The sequence below is a fragment of the Scaptodrosophila lebanonensis genome, unplaced genomic scaffold (genome assembly GCF_003285725.1).
Source record: "Scaptodrosophila lebanonensis strain 11010-0011.00,11010-0021.00 unplaced genomic scaffold, SlebRS2 tig00000089-arrow-pilon, whole genome shotgun sequence".
In the NCBI taxonomy this organism is placed as follows: Eukaryota; Metazoa; Arthropoda; class Insecta; order Diptera; family Drosophilidae; genus Scaptodrosophila; species Scaptodrosophila lebanonensis.
Window position 1 is genome coordinate 17,427 of NW_022060565.1, and position 18,551 is coordinate 35,977.

At 37.9% G+C, this 18,551-nt stretch overlaps 3 protein-coding genes across 4 annotated transcripts; 2 read left to right on the forward strand and 1 right to left on the reverse strand.

The window, feature by feature from the left end:
* Positions 1-74: 74 nt before the first annotated feature.
* On the reverse strand, positions 75-1,295 carry LOC115626862 (mitochondrial fission process protein 1). Its single transcript, XM_030522369.1, has 3 exons — positions 1,108-1,295; positions 799-1,024; positions 75-740 (listed from the first exon to the last, which is right to left on the reverse strand). The coding sequence occupies exons 1-3, from the start codon at positions 1,217-1,219 to the stop codon at positions 578-580; spliced, it is 501 nt and encodes a 166-aa protein (XP_030378229.1). The 5' UTR covers positions 1,220-1,295; the 3' UTR covers positions 75-577.
* Positions 1,296-1,421: 126 nt separating this feature from the next.
* Positions 1,422-4,020, forward strand: LOC115626773 (vacuolar protein sorting-associated protein 4B). Of its 2 annotated transcripts, none has more exons than XM_030522235.1 (6): positions 1,422-1,555; positions 1,900-2,045; positions 2,116-2,977; positions 3,035-3,119; positions 3,444-3,587; positions 3,652-4,020. In XM_030522235.1, the coding sequence occupies exons 2-6, from the start codon at positions 1,910-1,912 to the stop codon at positions 3,751-3,753; spliced, it is 1,329 nt and encodes a 442-aa protein (XP_030378095.1). In that variant the 5' UTR covers positions 1,422-1,555; positions 1,900-1,909; the 3' UTR covers positions 3,754-4,020. The 2 variants fall into 2 exon arrangements, with proteins under 2 accessions (XP_030378095.1, XP_030378096.1); XM_030522236.1 differs by having other exon boundaries at positions 1,447-1,555; positions 1,897-2,045.
* Positions 4,021-6,737: 2,717 nt separating this feature from the next.
* Positions 6,738-18,549, forward strand: LOC115626775. The gene is made up of 2 exons (XM_030522239.1): positions 6,738-6,789; positions 17,764-18,549. The coding sequence occupies exons 1-2, from the start codon at positions 6,767-6,769 to the stop codon at positions 18,062-18,064; spliced, it is 324 nt and encodes a 107-aa protein (XP_030378099.1). The 5' UTR covers positions 6,738-6,766; the 3' UTR covers positions 18,065-18,549.
* Positions 18,550-18,551: the final 2 nt, after the last annotated feature.

Genomic DNA, 18,551 nt, shown 5'->3' on the forward strand with positions numbered 1-18,551 from the left:
CGACTGAGTTAATAAATTCTGGAAAAAAACCTTAAAGGAACAAGGTATGTTGTTTAATATCGATGTACGTATTTATTGTATGTACATATTAAAGCTTTAACCAAATTTATGTAGTTTACAACTAAAATGTGTTCGGTTAGACCAGAATTGCATAAGAGCGAGCAATTGCCGTTCTATCAGTATTCTTATGCGTATTTAAGGGCTATTTCCTCAATGCCCGACATTTATTCCATACCTCAATAACTTAAACTTGTCTCAAAATAAAGTTTCCCATACAATTTATCGTTTTGAAACCGCTGCTTTATATGGGAAATTTTACTATTAGCATTTTTTTCATACCTAGGTCTGAGATAAAAGCTTAAATATAACGATTACTTAAATTCGGGAAGGAGTCGGATCAAACATTGAAGAAACGGGCCTTAGATTTTACAGATTACAATGTTCCTAAAATACTTGTAAATTTCGTCTACTAAGAACTAAGTCATATACAAAAATCTAAAGAGCACTGAGCGCAGCGAGTTTTCCCTTACTGGAAGCATATTTGAAAGCCATTGCTGGACCTATGGTTCACATAAGATTACCGCAGGATTTTACGGAATGTGGCATCCATAACTTGATCTACCAAATTATCAATGGGATGCACTATAAACGGTATTGTGACCAATCCGAGGATAGTTGGCAACGTTTTTAGCGCTAATGGGGGTGCATTTTTCAGCAGCGATCTACTCGTCGCTGTAACACTGTAAGATAAAATGTCTAAGTGTGAGATTAATATAATAGGAGCTTCTGAAGACATACCGATTAATGACAAGGCCTGGTATTATAACAGAAGCAAACATTTGCCAGGTGAACACATCTCCTCCTATGAGCGCCACATCGCGATTGCTGGCACCAGATATTTGATGGCGCAAACTTTTGTCGAAAGCATCCAAGCAGACATAACCAATAGCAATACCATATGATGCGCCTACTAATGACCTGGAGATTAGAGGCCGAAAAGCCTCGCCAAGTTCATTACTGTAGCCTGTTGAAGACGTAAATGATCATTGGTGAGATCATGAGTGTGTGAGTCACGGCCTGGGACGTTTAAAAACTTTTAAACTTTACCCATATAGCGAACGAATGTGTCTCGGTACATGTCCAATTCTTTCTCCTTTATATTTAATTGAGAGCACTGCTCCTCAGGCTTTGATTTCGGAATGTCCTCTGAGTCAACCATTTTGGCAGCATATACAACGTTCCTCAACTAATTAAACGTTTATATAATTTCAGTTGGTAACGTTGTTCCGCTGATTTTGTTATTGAGCTGCTTAGTGGTTTCAGCTGACTGGCAGCTTTGCCGATCAGCTGTCAGTATCTGAATTTAGGTAAGTGGCAAGGTTTTGCCAGAGCTGCCACCTGCTCGTAATTGACACCTAAAAAAAAACAAGTCCGTCATACGCATTGAATTTGGCGAAACAGTAGATTTTATTTTGTTTAGTGATCATTATTAAATAACCCTCAGTAGTACGATAGTTATATTAAGTGAAATTTCAATTGTTAAGCCAACGTAAACGTGAGTAAATGGCTATAATGATATATAAACCTATTGTCAACCGTCGCTCCGCGCCGCGTTCGTCATTCAATTGTTTGTATCAATGCAGCATTAGTCATACGAATTCCCATTTTCTCTATGTGTGTGTCTAAAGGACTCGTGTTTGTGCTTGACTATATAAATTGTTATCGCATTATCTAGAGACACATCCTTTCAAAGGCTGGACTTTTGGTGAATTCATTTAAAATCAATAAATGTCGGACTATATAGTCCGAAGTGACGTCAGCTTAGTGTCCATTAGCAAAGCGCGCAGCGTCCAGGCATTTTCTTCTAATACATTCGTATTCCATATGTATATTTAGCAGAACACGCAACATGGCTGCCGGTACCACACTACAAAAGGCCATCGATTTGGTTACGAAAGCCACTGAGGAGGACCGCAACAAGAATTACGAAGAGGCGTTACGTCTTTACGAGCATGGCGTCGAATATTTTCTGCATACCATCAAGTGTGAGTTACGCCCACTGCTGATCGTCAATAGCACCCGTTCATTAATCGAGGTTCTCTTTGGTATTTACAGATGAGGCGCAGGGCGAGAAAGCGAAAGATTCAATTCGTGCCAAATGCTTGCAGTATTTGGATCGTGCAGAAAAACTCAAGGAATATTTAAAGAAGGGTAAGAAGAAACCAGTCAAGGAGGGTGGTGAGTCCAGCTCCAAGGATGACAAGGACAAAAAGAGCGACAGTGATGATGAGGACGGTGATGATCCGGAGAAAAAGAAACTGCAGAGCAAGCTTGAAGATGCCATTGTTATTGAGAAGCCCCAAGTTCAGTGGTCCGATGTAGCTGGTCTGGATGCGGCCAAAGAGGCATTGAAAGAAGCCGTCATACTGCCTATTAAATTTCCCCAGCTCTTTACGGGCAAGCGCATACCGTGGAAAGGCATTCTGTTGTTCGGACCACCCGGTACAGGCAAATCGTATTTGGCCAAGGCCGTGGCAACCGAAGCAAACAGGTCGACATTCTTTTCAGTATCCAGCTCTGATCTGATGTCCAAATGGTTAGGTGAATCTGAAAAGCTGGTCAAGAATCTTTTTGAGCTGGCACGCCAGCATAAGCCGTCAATTATATTCATTGATGAAATCGATTCGATGTGTTCTGCGCGTTCTGACAATGAGAACGATAGTGTCCGTCGCATAAAGACCGAATTTTTGGTGCAGATGCAGGGCGTGGGTCATGACACCGACGGCATTCTTGTGCTAGGCGCCACCAACATACCCTGGGTTCTCGACTCAGCCATTCGCAGACGTTTCGAGAAGCGCATCTACATTCCGTTGCCGGAAGCGCATGCGCGCCTGGTCATGTTTAAGATTCACTTGGGCAACACAGTGCACGTGTTAACTGAGGCGGATCTCAAGGTGCTGGCGGAAAAGACGGAAGGGTAAGCCAAATCACACGTGCTTTTCACTACAGTAAGCTGATGCCATTTCTCTTACAGATACTCAGGCGCAGATATTTCGATTGTGGTGCGCGATGCGCTTATGGAGCCCGTTCGTAAAGTGCAGACGGCTACGCACTTCAAGGTGAGTTTTGTGGGAATATTTGTAAATGGTTTATTAGATTGCATAAGGGAGGGTATTTGTTATTATTTCCTGTGAGTGTCTTTTATCCCTAATGCTTTTCGCCTTTCGCTCCGTTTAAGTATAGCGAATTTTATAAGTAATTCGAATGTTAAACATTCTGCTGTATATGTACGCGTATGTTGATCGATAACATTCAATGCATATGTTATTATCGATTGAATAAATATTCCAAAATATCTCATGCTTCAAAGCTGTATTGCAAATTCTGTAGAGTTCAATTATATCGCCTATATGCTAAGACATTTATATTTATTCTTATTACAGAAAGTCTCTGGGCCTTGTCCAAAGGACAGAGAGGTAATTGTAGATGATCTCCTGGTGCCTTGCTCGCCAGGCGATGAAGGGGCTATCGAAATGTCCTGGGTAGATGTACCAAGCGATAAGCTGTTCGAACCGCCTGTAACAATGGTAGGTCCACTCAATTAAATCACACTGAATGTTCGGTTATTTATTGCAATTTCATTTTAAATAGCGCGACATGCTGAAATCCTTGTCACGTACGAAACCCACGGTCAATGAGGAGGACCTGACAAAGCTGCGCAAATTCACAGAGGACTTTGGCCAGGAGGGCTAAGGCTACGCCTCAAGGATGGACACAAGCCAAGCAACCAACGATGGCGGTGTCTGCAATGCTAATTCTAATTGTTGCCTATTTCATAAATCGAAACACGTTTTTTTCTCACTCTTCTTTTTTACAAATTACTACATGCCTATAAAGAAAAACACGATATATGTTTAAATTCAAAACCAAAAAGCAACAAAAATTACAATTTGTCACATGCGAACTGAAATAGAGACTTGATCGGGTCATCGCTGCTGCTGATGTTGTTGTAAACACAAAGTTTTATGTATTTTTGTACTCTTAACCTTAAGCGGAGAGCGATAGAATGAAGTATGTTTGTACGTAGGTAATTCATATGTAGTTGTGTCTGTGTATTTAGGGTCGGCAATGTAGGGACGGGGGGTGAGGAGGGGGGCTAATGCCTATCATTGAATGATACCTGTCTGCAAACTGAGGAACAAACGAAATTGTATACGATTAATGATGGAAGACGATGGAGAGCAAGCAGCGTAAAAATAAAAAAAGCAAAACGAAAACAATAGCCATGCAAAAGCGAGCGGCGGTTGTAAAGTAGGTCGATCAGAACTTTCTGTGAACTACAACAACCACAACAGAACGACAACAGCAGCAAAGCAGCGGCGAAAGGTTTCGGTCACTCGCCTAAGAGGGTTCCCCTCTTCAACGGCGGCTTTGGCTTTTTCGCTTTTATTTTATTTTTTGCAAGCATTTACCAATCGTACGTGCCATGAATAGCAGCTCCGACAACAAACCAACAAACGAACAGTGGACTGCATTCGGAAATATGGACAATGGACAATATAGACATATTTTTTCAACGACAAGAAAGATGTGGAATCACTTTTCAGGGGACACCACCAGAAAACAACGGTCGTCATAAAGCTATTCTTACTTTTACTTTCGAGAAATAAACCAGAACGAAATAATATTAAATATGGTGAAGGAACTTTTCAAAAACGTGAAGGAGCACGCTAGAAATTTAATAACGGGAGGAAACGTGCCGTCACGAAATCTAATTCGAAATCACCTGCCATTTTACTAACACAATCTGGAAGGCATGATACTTTCTAGTTTTCTTAGAGAAATGGAAGAGCAAGAGTCCAATACGGACCCGTTTTGGATTTCCTTAGCGAGCTACGTATTTTTATTTGTCCTTATATTTTACTTTGTACGATCACTACGAGTAGAAAAGCAGTTTCACAAGTCTGCCTACAAAACATTTTAAAATGTTGTTGTGCTCAGCCGTTTGGCAGGTCGAATAATTATTATTTACCATACGAGTAGGGTTGACTTAATAAGCCATGTATTATCTTGCTTTAAAAAAAAATGTTTACAACAATTATTATTTAAAATGCAGCCCATTTTCATTTTTGAATAAAGTATGAAGTATATTGCATTTTTATATTGATGGAAAAGAAAATGGACAGTTTTATGTTTCGATTTTCAATTCCACAAAATCGAGAAAGGGTTGAAAAAAGCTATGATATAGAAAAGTTTATACATTTAAAAATGAAAGCTTGTTTAAAATTCAACGCACATGTATTGCGTTTACGTTATACTTATTAATTATGTTCGTGCCAATTAACTGCTTTTAAAGTTTTCAAATTATGTTTTTAGAATAATTCAACAATAGATTTGAAATATATTCCGTTGTCATGTCAGAAGAGTCGTAGCTGGCTTTAAATAGAGTGTATTATTTTATGAGAACAAAGTGTGATGGTAAAGTTTTAATTCCATCATGTCCTTGTTAAAGGAAATAATATTTTGTAAGTAAGGAGATAATGTGTTCTTCCCATATATGCAAAGGTTTCTAAATATCTCTAATCAAAAGTTTTAAACGCTTTAAGGTCAATTGGCCAAAATATAAACTTATTAAGCATTATATAACTTATTAAATACAAATTTGCGATTAACTGACATCTAAGGTACAAATAGTACAAGTATATGTGACATTACAATGTTCCACGATACAGGACCTGCTCTGTTTAATAAACTTTTGCAATTGTAGAAATTGTTAAGTTGGACATCGTACTTAAAATACTCCTAAGGGACCTTCTTCATCGCCCAATTTTTAAATTGATTAGAAAGCCAGTCAGAAACTACTTATAACTACGAAGTTGCTGCTTGAAAATCTTAGAAAGAACATCCAAGAGCACTGCAGATTCGATTATATAGAATGCAGTGTTGGGTGTCCAAATTTTGCGTTGTAAGAAGACATTACAGGATGATAGGTAACTGCTACTCTGGCTTCCCCTTTTATTGGCTTATTCCCCTTTTACTGCCTGCCACTTACATGGTATTATTGGCCAACACAGCGCAATATTGTGATCATATATCCCAATTCGGTGGCACCACTGTGAAGAAAACAAATATAGGTTGCACAAAAACGATTTAAAGCGGCTATCGAAAAAGCCTTTGGTGTCGTTTGGCTGCTCAATTAAACTGGACACTGGGGAACCAACATTTCGCCAAGCTGGTCGCCAGTTGAGAAACCGGCTCTTAGTGACTAATTGGAGAGATCTTTGCACAACAATCTAATTTAATGTAAAGTAAAGTATTAAAAGAATAATAGAATAGGATAAAATAACATTAGTTGATATATTAAACGTTATTGGGGCGGGGAAGCATTCGCTGGAAAATTTGTCCACTTGGCTTGTGAATGCGCTCCACTGTGCAAATGTTGGCCAGAGCGCGCTCGCTGTTCGCTCATTTCCCAATTGCTTGGGCGGCCGCCCAGCAGCGTTGGCGAGCTGGTTGGCTAGGTTGGCTGCTTGGAGCGTCGAGTGGATACTGCCGCTTTAGTTGATCTTCAGCCACAAACGTTAGCGGTTACGCGAGCGGCATTTCGCGCGATTTTATTTTGTTTTTGGTGATTTTGTGACTATTTTGTGACTGCAATTCGCATGCAAAGGGAAGAAGTCAGTCCCGACTATCAGCCAGGCAATTGATTCGATTGCTGTCCCCAAATATATTTTGGAGTGTCATCCAAACACACACACATACATGCATGTATGTACATACTCAGTATATGTAAGTGTATGTTGTGTGCTTGCAGTTGTGTTGCACAAAATAAAAGTCGCTGGAGTTTGCGCAAGTTTGGGGCAAGCAAAAAATAAATGAAATGAAATGAAATGAATAAACTAAAAGTGCGTACTACAAATCTTTTTTTTAAGTTTTGTTTTTGTGCTGTGCTTTTTTCCCGTTTTACAAATACTTGTAGTTGTTGCTGTTTTTTGTTTGTTTGTTTGTTGTGTTGTGTATGCATTAATTGCTTGGCTTCGCCTTTTGTACCTTTTTGTTGTTATCGCCGTTGTCATCATATCGTTGCTGCTGCTGCTGCTGTTGTTGTTGTTGTTGTTATTGGCGTTGTTGTAAAGCGCAACTTTCACGCGCTTTGGAGTGAAACTGAGTGGCCCGACAGAAGCGACAACAGCAACAGCAATAACAATAACAATAGCAATACCAGCAACAACGACGACTACACAGCAGCCGACGTCTCATTTTAGTGTCATCCACACACCGCCCCCTCCCCATTACTTTGCCACCCACTGAACTGCACTTGATTTTTATTTTTTAACCTTGCCAATCAATCCGAAAACGAAACTAATTCAAATGGCTGCAAGCTTTTGTTTAAAGGTCAAAAGCATTTTGGCCAACCATATGTGAAGGGAAATTGTGAGACAGCATGAGTTGCATTTTATTTGCCGTGCCGGATGATTCGAATACCCTGCATTATGTAAAGGGAAAAAAGCTTTCTATGAGTACATATGTAACACCAATTGGAAGCCGTGGCAGTTCTCAAAAGATCAAAATATTCTTGATTAGCATGAAATAGTCTATCTTTCGGAAAATTGAACAGAATAGGTGAGTTTTTCTCGCCAGGTTAACCGAAAGCTATGTTAAATTTTATTTGCTTTGGTTGCTCATTTATTGTTCAAATCTAAACGTTAACTTTGATAATGAAAAAAAATAAATTTACTTTAAAATAATTTATACTAAAATTTATATAAATCTTGTATATTTTAGTTGAAAAAGCTTTATGTTTTAAAGGTTTTATAGAGAATCTTAGCTCAGCACAATATTTTCAATTTACATTTTGAATTTAATATTATTATTATTTTTTTTAAATTTTATTATTTGCTTGTGATTGTGCAATCACAATCTAGTCATTTATTTCAGTAAATTTACTTTTAAAAATAAGAGTGAAATTAACAATTATTTATCAATTTATAATAATTATTAGCTATTTAATAAATGTTTCAAATTATTTTGAATTTAGTTTTGATTTGGTCAGGGTATTCAAATGCCGGTCGCGCTCAAACATAATGATCCGTTTTATGTTTTGTTTTTCGTTTCTGATAGTGTTTCTGATGGCCTGCAAGTTTGTCGCCTAAGTCTTTCGTTTGCCTGCATTGCTTGTCATCGGCGACTTCGGAACATGCTGCAGCTGTTGTTGGTTTTTGTTTTTTTGCTGCTATTATGTATGGATTGTGAAACACGTTTCCACGGCTACCGTTTTCCCTTCTACTTCTTCTTTAATCTTCTCAGCCATACGTTTGTGCCTATATGAACAATCTGAAAAAAATAAATAAATATAACAAGAAAAATCATGCTGACATTGACACGAATTGTAGACACAAAAGCTAACCAAAGTCTCAGATGGTTGTATGCATCAGTGTGTATGGTGTCTGTGTGTGTGCGTGTGTGTGTGTTTATATAGTTTAAAGTTTAAATTAACAAAACTGCCAACTAAAAACAAATAGCAACAACAACACCGCCAACTCACTGCTTGACACTATGACGAAAATTGCTTTGAAGTGATTTCAATTAAAGTGCATAAATTCCTTCAATGTCAAGCAGCAGCAGCCAACCATCACAACGACAACAACAACAACAATAATAACAACAAATACACGTTTTAATTTAGTCAAATACCTAATGGTTGCTGCTGTTGTCGATTTTGAGCAATTTGCTAGCAGTAATTGACAATTTGGCTGCAACAAAAATCGTTTATGTTTACGGCGGCCAATGACTGCGCCCCAAGCTGGGCGGCCAATTTTCCACAAGGCCAACAACCGAAGTTACAGCTGCGGTGAGATGTGTGGAGAAGGGCGGGGGCTGAAGTAGACCCCATAGGCCTGATTGCATATCATAATTTAAAAGCCCATCATACTTGTATACTCAAGTAGTACATAAATTATCACCGACTTGAATGAAAATCAAGATAAACACATTACTTTTATGGAAGTAATATGCCAGACTTTCGAAATTCCCAGCCGTTTCCCGAGCCATTTGTCACCCTGACCCTAAGCGCAGGCTTGCACAGTAATTTCAGTTTGCTGCGAAGCCATAGAAATTATGAATCACTTTGAAAGATGAATGAGTCGACTCCGCGACATCTTGACTTTCCCATTAGCTTCTCAATACCTCGCTGAACACTGAACCACAAAAGTTCTATACATATATCCTCCACTCAAAGTGTATCCTCAACCACTACACTTAAGGTGCTGGTCGATAGTTGAAGTCACAGTTTCTGTGGAGAATTTGTCAACCTATATTTTAGGAAATTACAAAATAATTATTTTTGAATGGAAAATGCTGTGGGCGCCGTACAGCCGCCGAACCCGTAGCCAGAACCCCATGTATGATTTTACTGAATTGCTGGTGTACTCTGGGTGTATTCACATGTATATTAGTATTTTTATGTAATGCTTAAATTTAAGGGGAATGTGTGTTTTTGTGAAGTTTCTTTATGTTTTTCCTTGCTTGTAGCGTGTCTCGAACCCTAACCACATGGGACATTACATTCCGACACCGGCCCGACGACTGTACACCTCAGGCAACCCCAGCTACAAATTATCGAACGTCTAACTGTATATATGAACCACTTTGTTGATTTCCAATTCCAAACTTAAGCCTCTTCTCATATGTAGTAGACCTCCAAATTTGAAAACTAATTTTTAGCTCAAAGCCTACTACTAATGCGGATAAACAAATTTGTATCGGATGAATTGCTCTTTCCTATCGCTGGGGTCAGCTTAGCTTACAAATATATCTAAATATCGCTGCATTTAGGGATAATCCATTGAATAAGAAAATAAATAAATTTGCAAAAATTATGCTGTTTTCCAAACACCAACCAAACACCTACCAATAAAATGAAAATGAGAGGCTGTTTTTGTACGAAAAGGTTTGTGGAAAGTGAAAAATTTAACAGGCAGAAGGAGGCGTGGCAGGCTTCTAAACGTATATATGTTCCTGATTAGCATGATAAGACGAGTCAATCTAGCCCCAGATATACCAGATTTTGTACCCATTTGCCTTATGTGTGTACGCAATACAAGTTTGTTTTATTTCTCCCACTCCCCTATCTTCCGTAATGCTGTTCGTATAATCACATACAAGTATATATCGGAAACTATAAGAGCTACCAAACTTTACTCCAAAATGCCTTTTGTGAATACACAGAATTCTAAAATGAATTTATTAATAAAGAATCCCGAATGCCATAAATATAATCTCTGCCCTAGCTCTGACCGCAACTCTATACTGCGCACATGCTCACACACAGACACGCATAGACATAGGTACAGAGTATTTCAACGTCGGGGCACCCGACTCTAGCTTTTCCAATTGTTGTTTTTATATTTTTACAAAATGAGGTCATCTCATTCAACTTCATTAACCCATTAGCCCTCATTTCTGTTAATAAACGAAATTTGATCCTATGTTTACGGCCTAAAAGATTGTTCATATTTTTAATATGGTGCTTTTTGATTTTGTCAAGCTTCTCCAAGTTCGCCTGGGCATACAAATATTTGGCTGCTTAATACTGATTTGCGCTAACTCAATAAAAAAAATTGATTGGAAATCGCCTCAAGCCATGGATAGTCACTGGAAACTAAAATCATCGTAATTAACGATAGAGTTCACGACTCTCTTGCAGCTCCACTAGAATTAGTCCAAATTTATATACATACATAGTATATAAAGTCTTTCTTATAAGAATTTTAAACAAATGTACACTTAAAATAGTAAATATTACTCATATATCCTTTTCTAACTCGGATTTTAGGTTCTTTGTAGTTGATATTTTAAATATCTTTGATATTTTCAATACTTCATTCGAATATTTTCAGAAGTAAAATGTATGTTCGTCACGTACAGTATTTAATCAGTTTCTTAGCTAGCATTATTGGAAATATATTAAAAAAAAACATATTAACAAAAAAGTTTGGAAAATAACTTTCTAATCATTTTAAAAAACATTTTTAGTTTGATTTAAATTAAAAATCGTTCTACTACGCTCTGTCTTTTTTATTTGTTGTGCACTTTGTTGTCACTCTTATACTTTCGTTTCTTTATCTGATTTCCTAAAATTGTTGCCAGTTCTTTGAGTATTCTGAAGAAATGCCAAAAAGTGTTACGAAGTTCGTTGTAAACCAAGAAGAACCCGTTTATTTACTTCACTTGCTTATACAAACTGTGGGTTCCAAATTTTTTTTGAATAAGACACGGATATTTGAAAATGATAGAGTTTTTACATATGATGATATGATTTGATTAAGAATTGGCCTCATTGCTATAATATAATAAAAATATATAAATTGGTACATGAATGATATAAATGCAAGAATCTCAGTCGAATAACTAGGGTTAGCTGTAAAAGAAGTCTTCTTTTTCGGTTCTTTTTATAATAGCTCCCATAATTTTAGCCAATTAACTCAAGAAATAACTTCATATTTAATAGCAATTCTAATTTTAAGTACAAAATCTACTCGTGCCTGCTTCAGTCAGGCTTTAGAAAATCGCAATTAACAAAAGTATTACGCTTAGAATTTGGATGTCCATTTTTAAGTGTGCAAGAGAAACTAAAACTGTGAGAGATACATGAGTTCTCAGGCACGGCTACTCCCATGCCTTCAAAATGAGGTAACATTGTCTTTTTGTTACTTCGGACTGAACTTCCCAAGTCAGTTTTATGCACAGGGGTGTCATAAATTTTTTCTTGGTATAGGAAGTTCCGAGAGCTGCCCATTCTTTTGTAACTGTTTCGTGTTGATTTAAGCACGAAATTCAAGATATGTTCTCTATGAGCATAATTAGGCGAAGTCTTTGCTTTGTTCAAGGAAACTTCAAATATATGTTAATCTACTGGAAAAGTATATTTCCAGATATGTGCAGTTAATTTTTTTTTTGCGTATAGTATTTGCCATGAAAGCTTTCGATGGTCAGGCACGCACGGACTGCAAACATCTCCACCTGAAGATCTTTGGCTTGCGTTTGTTGGACTGTTGAAGATGTTCTAGCCATCTGTCTCTACCAGGTTTCAATTCGGGAAACTGTCTGCCGAATTGGGGACAAGAGCTGTTGCAAGCAAAGCCCTTTATCCGCGCTGGACGTTGATCATTGGGGGCAGCTGAAGTATGTCACATACATACTATATACTTGTACATTTGTTTATATATGCCTTACGTGTACATAATTGTTGCTGTTGCTATTTCACTTGGCGCTTGTTGCACTTTACCGTTGTCTGAGGCTTCCATCGTCGTTGATTTATGGCACATTGTGATGGGCTTCCCAGATGCATGCAATGCATAGTAATGAGACCGTTGCCATTTGGAAATTCTTGGGGGGGGAAAATTAGAGTATAGAGTATAGAGGAAATATATGAAACAAAAAGAAAATAGAAGCAGCTCATTTTTACAGAAGCACTAACGAAAAAACCGACCAAAACAAAATCGAAAACATTACAACTGGCTACGGCGGATATTTTATGCTTCGCTGGCTTTTAAAAACATGCCACAGTGGTTACAGATATACAAATACATAGCTTGGCCGAAATTAAACGAGTTATGTTGGGTTATTATTGAATATGAATATTTCTACAATAAAATATTGTAGTGCCAGATGCACTACAGCTTGTTGGGTAAATTGAAAAGGTAATACTAAATAAGTAATACAAGACAAAATTTTATTGGAAACTAGTATTTTCCTACTTCGGAAGGGCCTAATTAGAGAGTGTTGGTCTGGTATCTTCTATCTCTGATGGTATGAATGTTGCCTGCCTTATTTGCTGGCTGGATGTGATTACTGCTCATGTTCTATGTCTTCAGTCTACATAGTCAATATTCCAATAAAATGTTTATTTGTTCTTTACAACTTTTAAACCTGCACTCATGGATAGTGATACCCTATTTCATCTTTATAAGTTTTTGATAGATCTATTTAAGGTTCTGGCTAAATGTGCTTGGATCGTTATTTGTCGTGTTTCTAGAAAAAATACTGTTATTATATTCTTTAGAAATTCGTTGCTGAGTTTCTATTAATATTTTCGAAACATAATAATATTTATTAATTATTATTATTTCCTAATGCCACCAGACAAATTGTTATAAATTAACATACAATTTTCTTAAAAAAAGGAAAAGAAATAGTAATTATAAATGTAAAATATTTCCCATATTGATATTTTACTAGGATATTAGCTTAGTTGCTTTTTAAAATACAATTTGTTTATTGGCAGTAGTAAGATCTCAATGGTATCTATTTATTAAAGAAAACTTTTGGAGGGACTTTTTTAAATTTAGCATTAGCATCAGAATATAGCCGTCCGATTAAAGAGATTAATAATAAAATATCTTTTTATCTATCTATCGGGATAATCACACTTATGCATTCCATATTCTGGGAGCATTTTTTCTCAAGTTTAATATAAATTTGAAACCACTGTGCACTATTGGACTAGTCTGTGTCTGACTCAGCTATTTATATTTTTTTGGCTTCCTCCCTTTTTCTTGTGTCCGTCCGAAAACATAACAAACAGGAAATTGTTTATGTGTTACTTTTGATGTGGTGGTTGCTGTTGTTGTTGTTGTAAACATGCGAAAATTGGCTAAGGAAATTTGGCTGCGCGCCAGCGACGATGGCGGTAGTGGCAGCGGCAGCGGCAGCAGCACCGGCAGCGCCAGAGATAGCAATAGCAAAAGCTAAAAAATTAGCTTCGGTTGGCTTAGTTGGGCAGCAAGTTCGTTGCCTAAGTCTTTTGTATTGCAAGTGGCATTTGTTGCTGTTGTTGTTGTGGTTGTTGTTGCCATAAAAATTACAAACATTGCGTATGTTTTGGCATAATATAGCACACGCACATACTGCGAGTATACACACAAAGCTTCGATTGTTTGGCAAATCAATTGATTGCTCAAATCTGCAACGATCTAAAACAAAGGGGACTCTTATTTCGTGGCCATTGTGCAATGACCAATGAGACTACAAGTATGTGTATTTACACTATATGTGTGGGTTCCTTTATGCACACATCAAACAGTCTAGTTGTTGTACTGGTTTTGCCAATATGCCAGCAGCAGGCAATATTTATTACAACAACAGCAACAACAGCAACTGAAGCAATAGCAGCACGTTGCGCTTTTCTTTGGCACGGTTTTATTTCATTTCTCTTGTCTGCTGACGCTTTCCCATGGCGGTTCTCATTTAATTTTCACCACTTGGCCCGACTGAGACCGACTTGCATATTAGAGGCACCGCATAGTTGCCATTTAATGAGCAGAATTAGCCGCAAATGTGAAAATGAGAAGCTGAAAGCGTTTGCACCGTTCAAATTGGGTTAATCTATTTGAAAGTGCAAAGAAAAGTCAGGCAAGGTGACACCGCAATATACTTATACCCGTAGAAGCCAATGCCATGCGAAAGCCGCTTTAGAAGTCACTCTTTGGTACGCTTTTTATTATAAGTATATACGATATACGAGTATTTTTTTTTTTTTTTTTTTTTTTTGGTACTTTCCATTTTTGCTTGGCTTGGCTTTCCCAGCGGCATGCGCGACAATCCCATCAGTGACGCGTCACTCTCATTGCCAAGTGTCAGTGGGTGAACACCAGCCAACGGAAAGAGCAGCAGGCCCTAATGGGCTTAACGGTTATTAAGGTGTCTTATTTTTTCACTGTCCGCTTCCAAATCGCAGCTGTTCTTCTTAATGAGCGCGGATTGTGCTTAACTTACACTTTTCGTCTGATGCTGATAGAATTATCGTAGTGGGACGAATGAAGGCAAAAACTTTCATTCATTAAATTTGATTATTCCGGGAGGGAGAGAGAATAAATAAATTATGTTTATATGTAAGAGATGGTGAAAGACTAAAATAAATAAATAATGCTTTAGTCCTTATACATATATAGGCGAAGAAGGTGCCTATTCTGATCTGCATTGGCTAATGTTCTGAATGTTATATTTCATCCTCCTTTTTTCACCTTACAACAGTCAACAACATCAGAAGGGAAACAAAGAGAGGCTTACAATTTTTTCTTTTCAGATTTCAATCCACTTCTCTTGAATTGCTCTTCCTTTTCTGAGGTATGCGGACATTTTTTTGGGATAAAGGCAAAACGTTCTTTCTTAAAATTGTACTATTTTGATACACCCGAAAGTTCCGGGCGGGAGGATGAATAATTAAAATATACAACAATTTGAAATGTTTATATGTAAGAGATGGTGAAAGATTAAAATAAATAAATAAGGCTTTAGTCCTTATATATAGGAAAAGAAGGTGCCTATTCTGATCTGCATTTGCTAATGTTCTGAATGTTATATTTCATCTTCATTTTTTCGCTTTACAATAGTCAACAACAAGCCAAGAAAGGTTTGCAATTTCTTCGTTTTCAGATTTCAATCCACTTCTCTTGAATTGCTCTTCCTTTTCTGAGTTATGCGGAATTTTTCCTGGGAGGGAAGAAGAATAAATAAAATAAACAGCAGTTTAAAATATTTATATGTAAGAGATAGTGATAGATAAAAATAATGATTTAATCCTTATATTTAGGAGAAGGCAGTACCTATTGATTTGCATTGGCTACTGTACTGAATGACTTATTTTAAAAGGATGTAATCTTCCTTTTTTCACTTTACAACAGTCAACAACATCAGAAGGGAGACCAAGAAAGGTTTACAATTTCTTCGTTTTGAGATTTCAATCCCCTGCTCTTCAAAAATTGCTCTACCCTGTTTAAGACTTACAGACTTTTTCTGGGAAATAAAGGTACGCTCCGTACCTAGACAAATGTGGTTAGCTTTTCAAAGACTTCTCCTCCTCGTCCATTTTGCAACTGTTTTCGAGCTTGCTTGTTCATCTCGTATCGCATCGTATGTGCTCTGTGCTTATGTGCAAACCAGCAGAAGGCATACGAGTATTTGCCTCGCACCTACAATTCGCAATGCCTTAAGCATTTGCCAATGTTGCAGACTGCACACAAAACACACACACAGCAATAACACCATTTGCTGTGGCTAATTAAATAATAATTTGTGTGCTGCTAACTTGGTGCTAATTGAAAAGCCAACTTTCGAGTCACACACACACACACATACGCGTACAGTTGAGGTAGTCAGTGTCGGTGTCGTTGCCGGCATCTTCATCTTCGTTTTTAGTTAGCATCATGGCATGGTGTTCGCTGTCGAAAGTCAACATCAAATTATCAATCAATAACAATATTTTCTTTTGATGATCAACTGCCAGCTGCTTAGCATGCCTGTGGTCATGAGATTTGTTTTCACTTTCGTTTCGCGGCGTGGGCTTTCGGTTACTTTTGTACACGATCGCATTTGTGTGTACATATATACATGAATCTTGAGTGCAACAGCGCACAATTTACACATCAATCTCTTTGGAAATTGGCCAAATGTCAACAAACCTCAAACACGGTGCTGGTGACAGCGACGACAATGTGGCTTATTGTAAGCGGCTGCGGTCTCAGCCTGCTCAGTCTGCTGCTGACCTACATGTCAACGTAAAATAGACGCACATTTTATTGTTATGTGCGTGTAAGCTTGTTGGAGTTTTTAATGCTTCATGGCCCATAAAATGGCTTTGAAATGGAATAGAATAGCTCTAGAGCTCAAATGATTTGGCAAGAGTTCAACGCCGCACTTTTCCTCGAATCACTGAAGAATCCCCTCTCTCTTATGCTCCCACCGTACGAATATCGCTACCCGCTCAGTACTTGTATGTTTGGCGCACATCCTGTCAATGCCAACTTTTATGGGCAATCAAATGACGGCCTGCCTATGTCTGGCCTATTATACAACTTTATTCGCAGACACATTGACGTAGACGCATAGTTAGATGGCTTTTTCAGCAGCAACAGGAATAGCAACAACAACAGAGGCGGCATCAATGCAATTGCATTTCCGGCCTGCATACACCTACAGAGGCTGCACAGTGGGCTTTTTTTGCAACCTCGACAGCTAAATATATAGTAGGAATATAAAGAACTTTGGCTGAACTTAATCTGCACAAATGCCAGAAGAATACTCAGACAAAGTTTGATCTCGCTAGTTCTAATAGCAACAGAGATCTAGGCAGACAGACGGACAAACAAACGCACTTAAATTGACTTTAACAGCTTTTTTCAAATAGCGCTCGAAAATGGAGCATAGTTTCTTATTTTCAAACCAAGAAGTAGGAACGTAATCTGCACAAATGCCAGAAGAAAACTCACACAAAGTTTGGTGTCGCTAGTTCTAGTGGTAACAGAGATCTAGGCAGACAGCCGGACAAACAAACGCACTTAAATTGACTTTGACAGCTTTTTTCAAATAGCGCTCAAGAATTGAACATAGCTTTTTATTTTCAACCCAAGAAGTGATTAATTTTATAGATACATACTTTGTACGTCTATTGTCAAGAACTTCCGGAATAATGGACAAATACCTGTTATCAACGCGACCTGTGAATCATTGCAGAAGATTGAACTTAAGTCGGTTTTTGACAAAGTTACGAAGAATTTATTTTCGAGCTAAAATGCCTGATACATATTCTTTTTGATAATTAACATAAATTGTGTGCGGCTTTTGAGTAACGAACGTTCTTTTCGGGCTTTACTTTGCTCACAGAAATTGCAAAAATATTTTGCTATGTCTGACCACGCCCCCAACATTCAGCAATCTTGGCATGCAATTTTATTTATTTTCTCTCTTTCTTTATGTCTCTCTCAGGCAGGCAGACAGTGAGCCAATCAATCAATCAAGCGCAAAGCCAGTCATCAATCAAAACGTAAAGCGGCTGTCACAAATTGGAGCCGATGCTCAGGTGAAAGCCAACAACAACGACAAAGCCTATTTTCTCATAATTAAATCCGACCATAACGTCAGCAACAACATCAGCAACAACATCAACAACAACATCAACGCCAACGCACAGTTTGCCGGCAGATGCGATAAAAAAAACATAGCATGTGCACTCTATATAAACGATACAGATCGGTTAGTGTTACTTAGTCAGTCGGCGAGTGAGTGAGCTAGTCAGCGCCGATCTGATTGCCGCCTATCTGCCTGCCAGGAACTAAACACTGGCCCATGAACCCAGCCCAAGTGCCGACAGAGAGCGAGACGCTGTGCCTTCGTCATTGTCATCGGCATCGTCATCGGCATCGTCATCATTATCGCCATCTTCATCAACAGTTGGTCAAATAAGTGAAAGTGAATTTGTTTATATACATACATATATGTATATATATACACACACACATTCATAAACGTAGTCGTGCATATTACCAAAGCGAAAGAGACGCGTGCGTAACACCATAAAGGCAGTTAGCGCGCCCCGAACTTTAAATCGATCCATATACACAAATTACAAACAATAACAAAATACTGTGCGAATGTTTAGTGCAAACAATAACCAACAACAACAACAGCAACAATAACAACAACAGAAATGTTTATCAGACTGCGGCAAATAATAATAAAATCGTGTGAAATTTTCTACCAATGAAAATTTATGG

What these genes read in the sequence shown, in the direction of transcription:
- LOC115626862 (XM_030522369.1), bottom strand. Translation starts at nt 1,219, where the DNA reads ATGGTTGACTCAGAGGACATTCCGAAATCAAAGCCTGAGGAGCAGTGC. An exon ending in CACATTCGTTCGCTATATGG is followed by an intron (nt 1,025 to 1,107) that starts GTAAAGTTTAAA and finishes CGTCTTCAACAG; the next exon opens with GCTACAGTAATGAACTTGGC. An exon ending in CCAGGCCTTGTCATTAATCG is followed by an intron (nt 741 to 798) that starts GTATGTCTTCAG and finishes TTTATCTTACAG; the next exon opens with TGTTACAGCGACGAGTAGAT.
- LOC115626773 (XM_030522235.1), top strand. Translation starts at nt 1,910, where the DNA reads ATGGCTGCCGGTACCACACTACAAAAGGCCATCGATTTGGTTACGAAA. An exon ending in CTGGCGGAAAAGACGGAAGG is followed by an intron (nt 2,978 to 3,034) that starts GTAAGCCAAATC and finishes TTTCTCTTACAG; the next exon opens with ATACTCAGGCGCAGATATTT. An exon ending in TCGAACCGCCTGTAACAATG is followed by an intron (nt 3,588 to 3,651) that starts GTAGGTCCACTC and finishes CATTTTAAATAG; the next exon opens with CGCGACATGCTGAAATCCTT.
- LOC115626775 (XM_030522239.1), top strand. Translation starts at nt 6,767, where the DNA reads ATGTATGTACATACTCAGTATAT. An exon ending in TATGTACATACTCAGTATAT is followed by an intron (nt 6,790 to 17,763) that starts GTAAGTGTATGT and finishes TGTCTCTCTCAG; the next exon opens with GCAGGCAGACAGTGAGCCAA.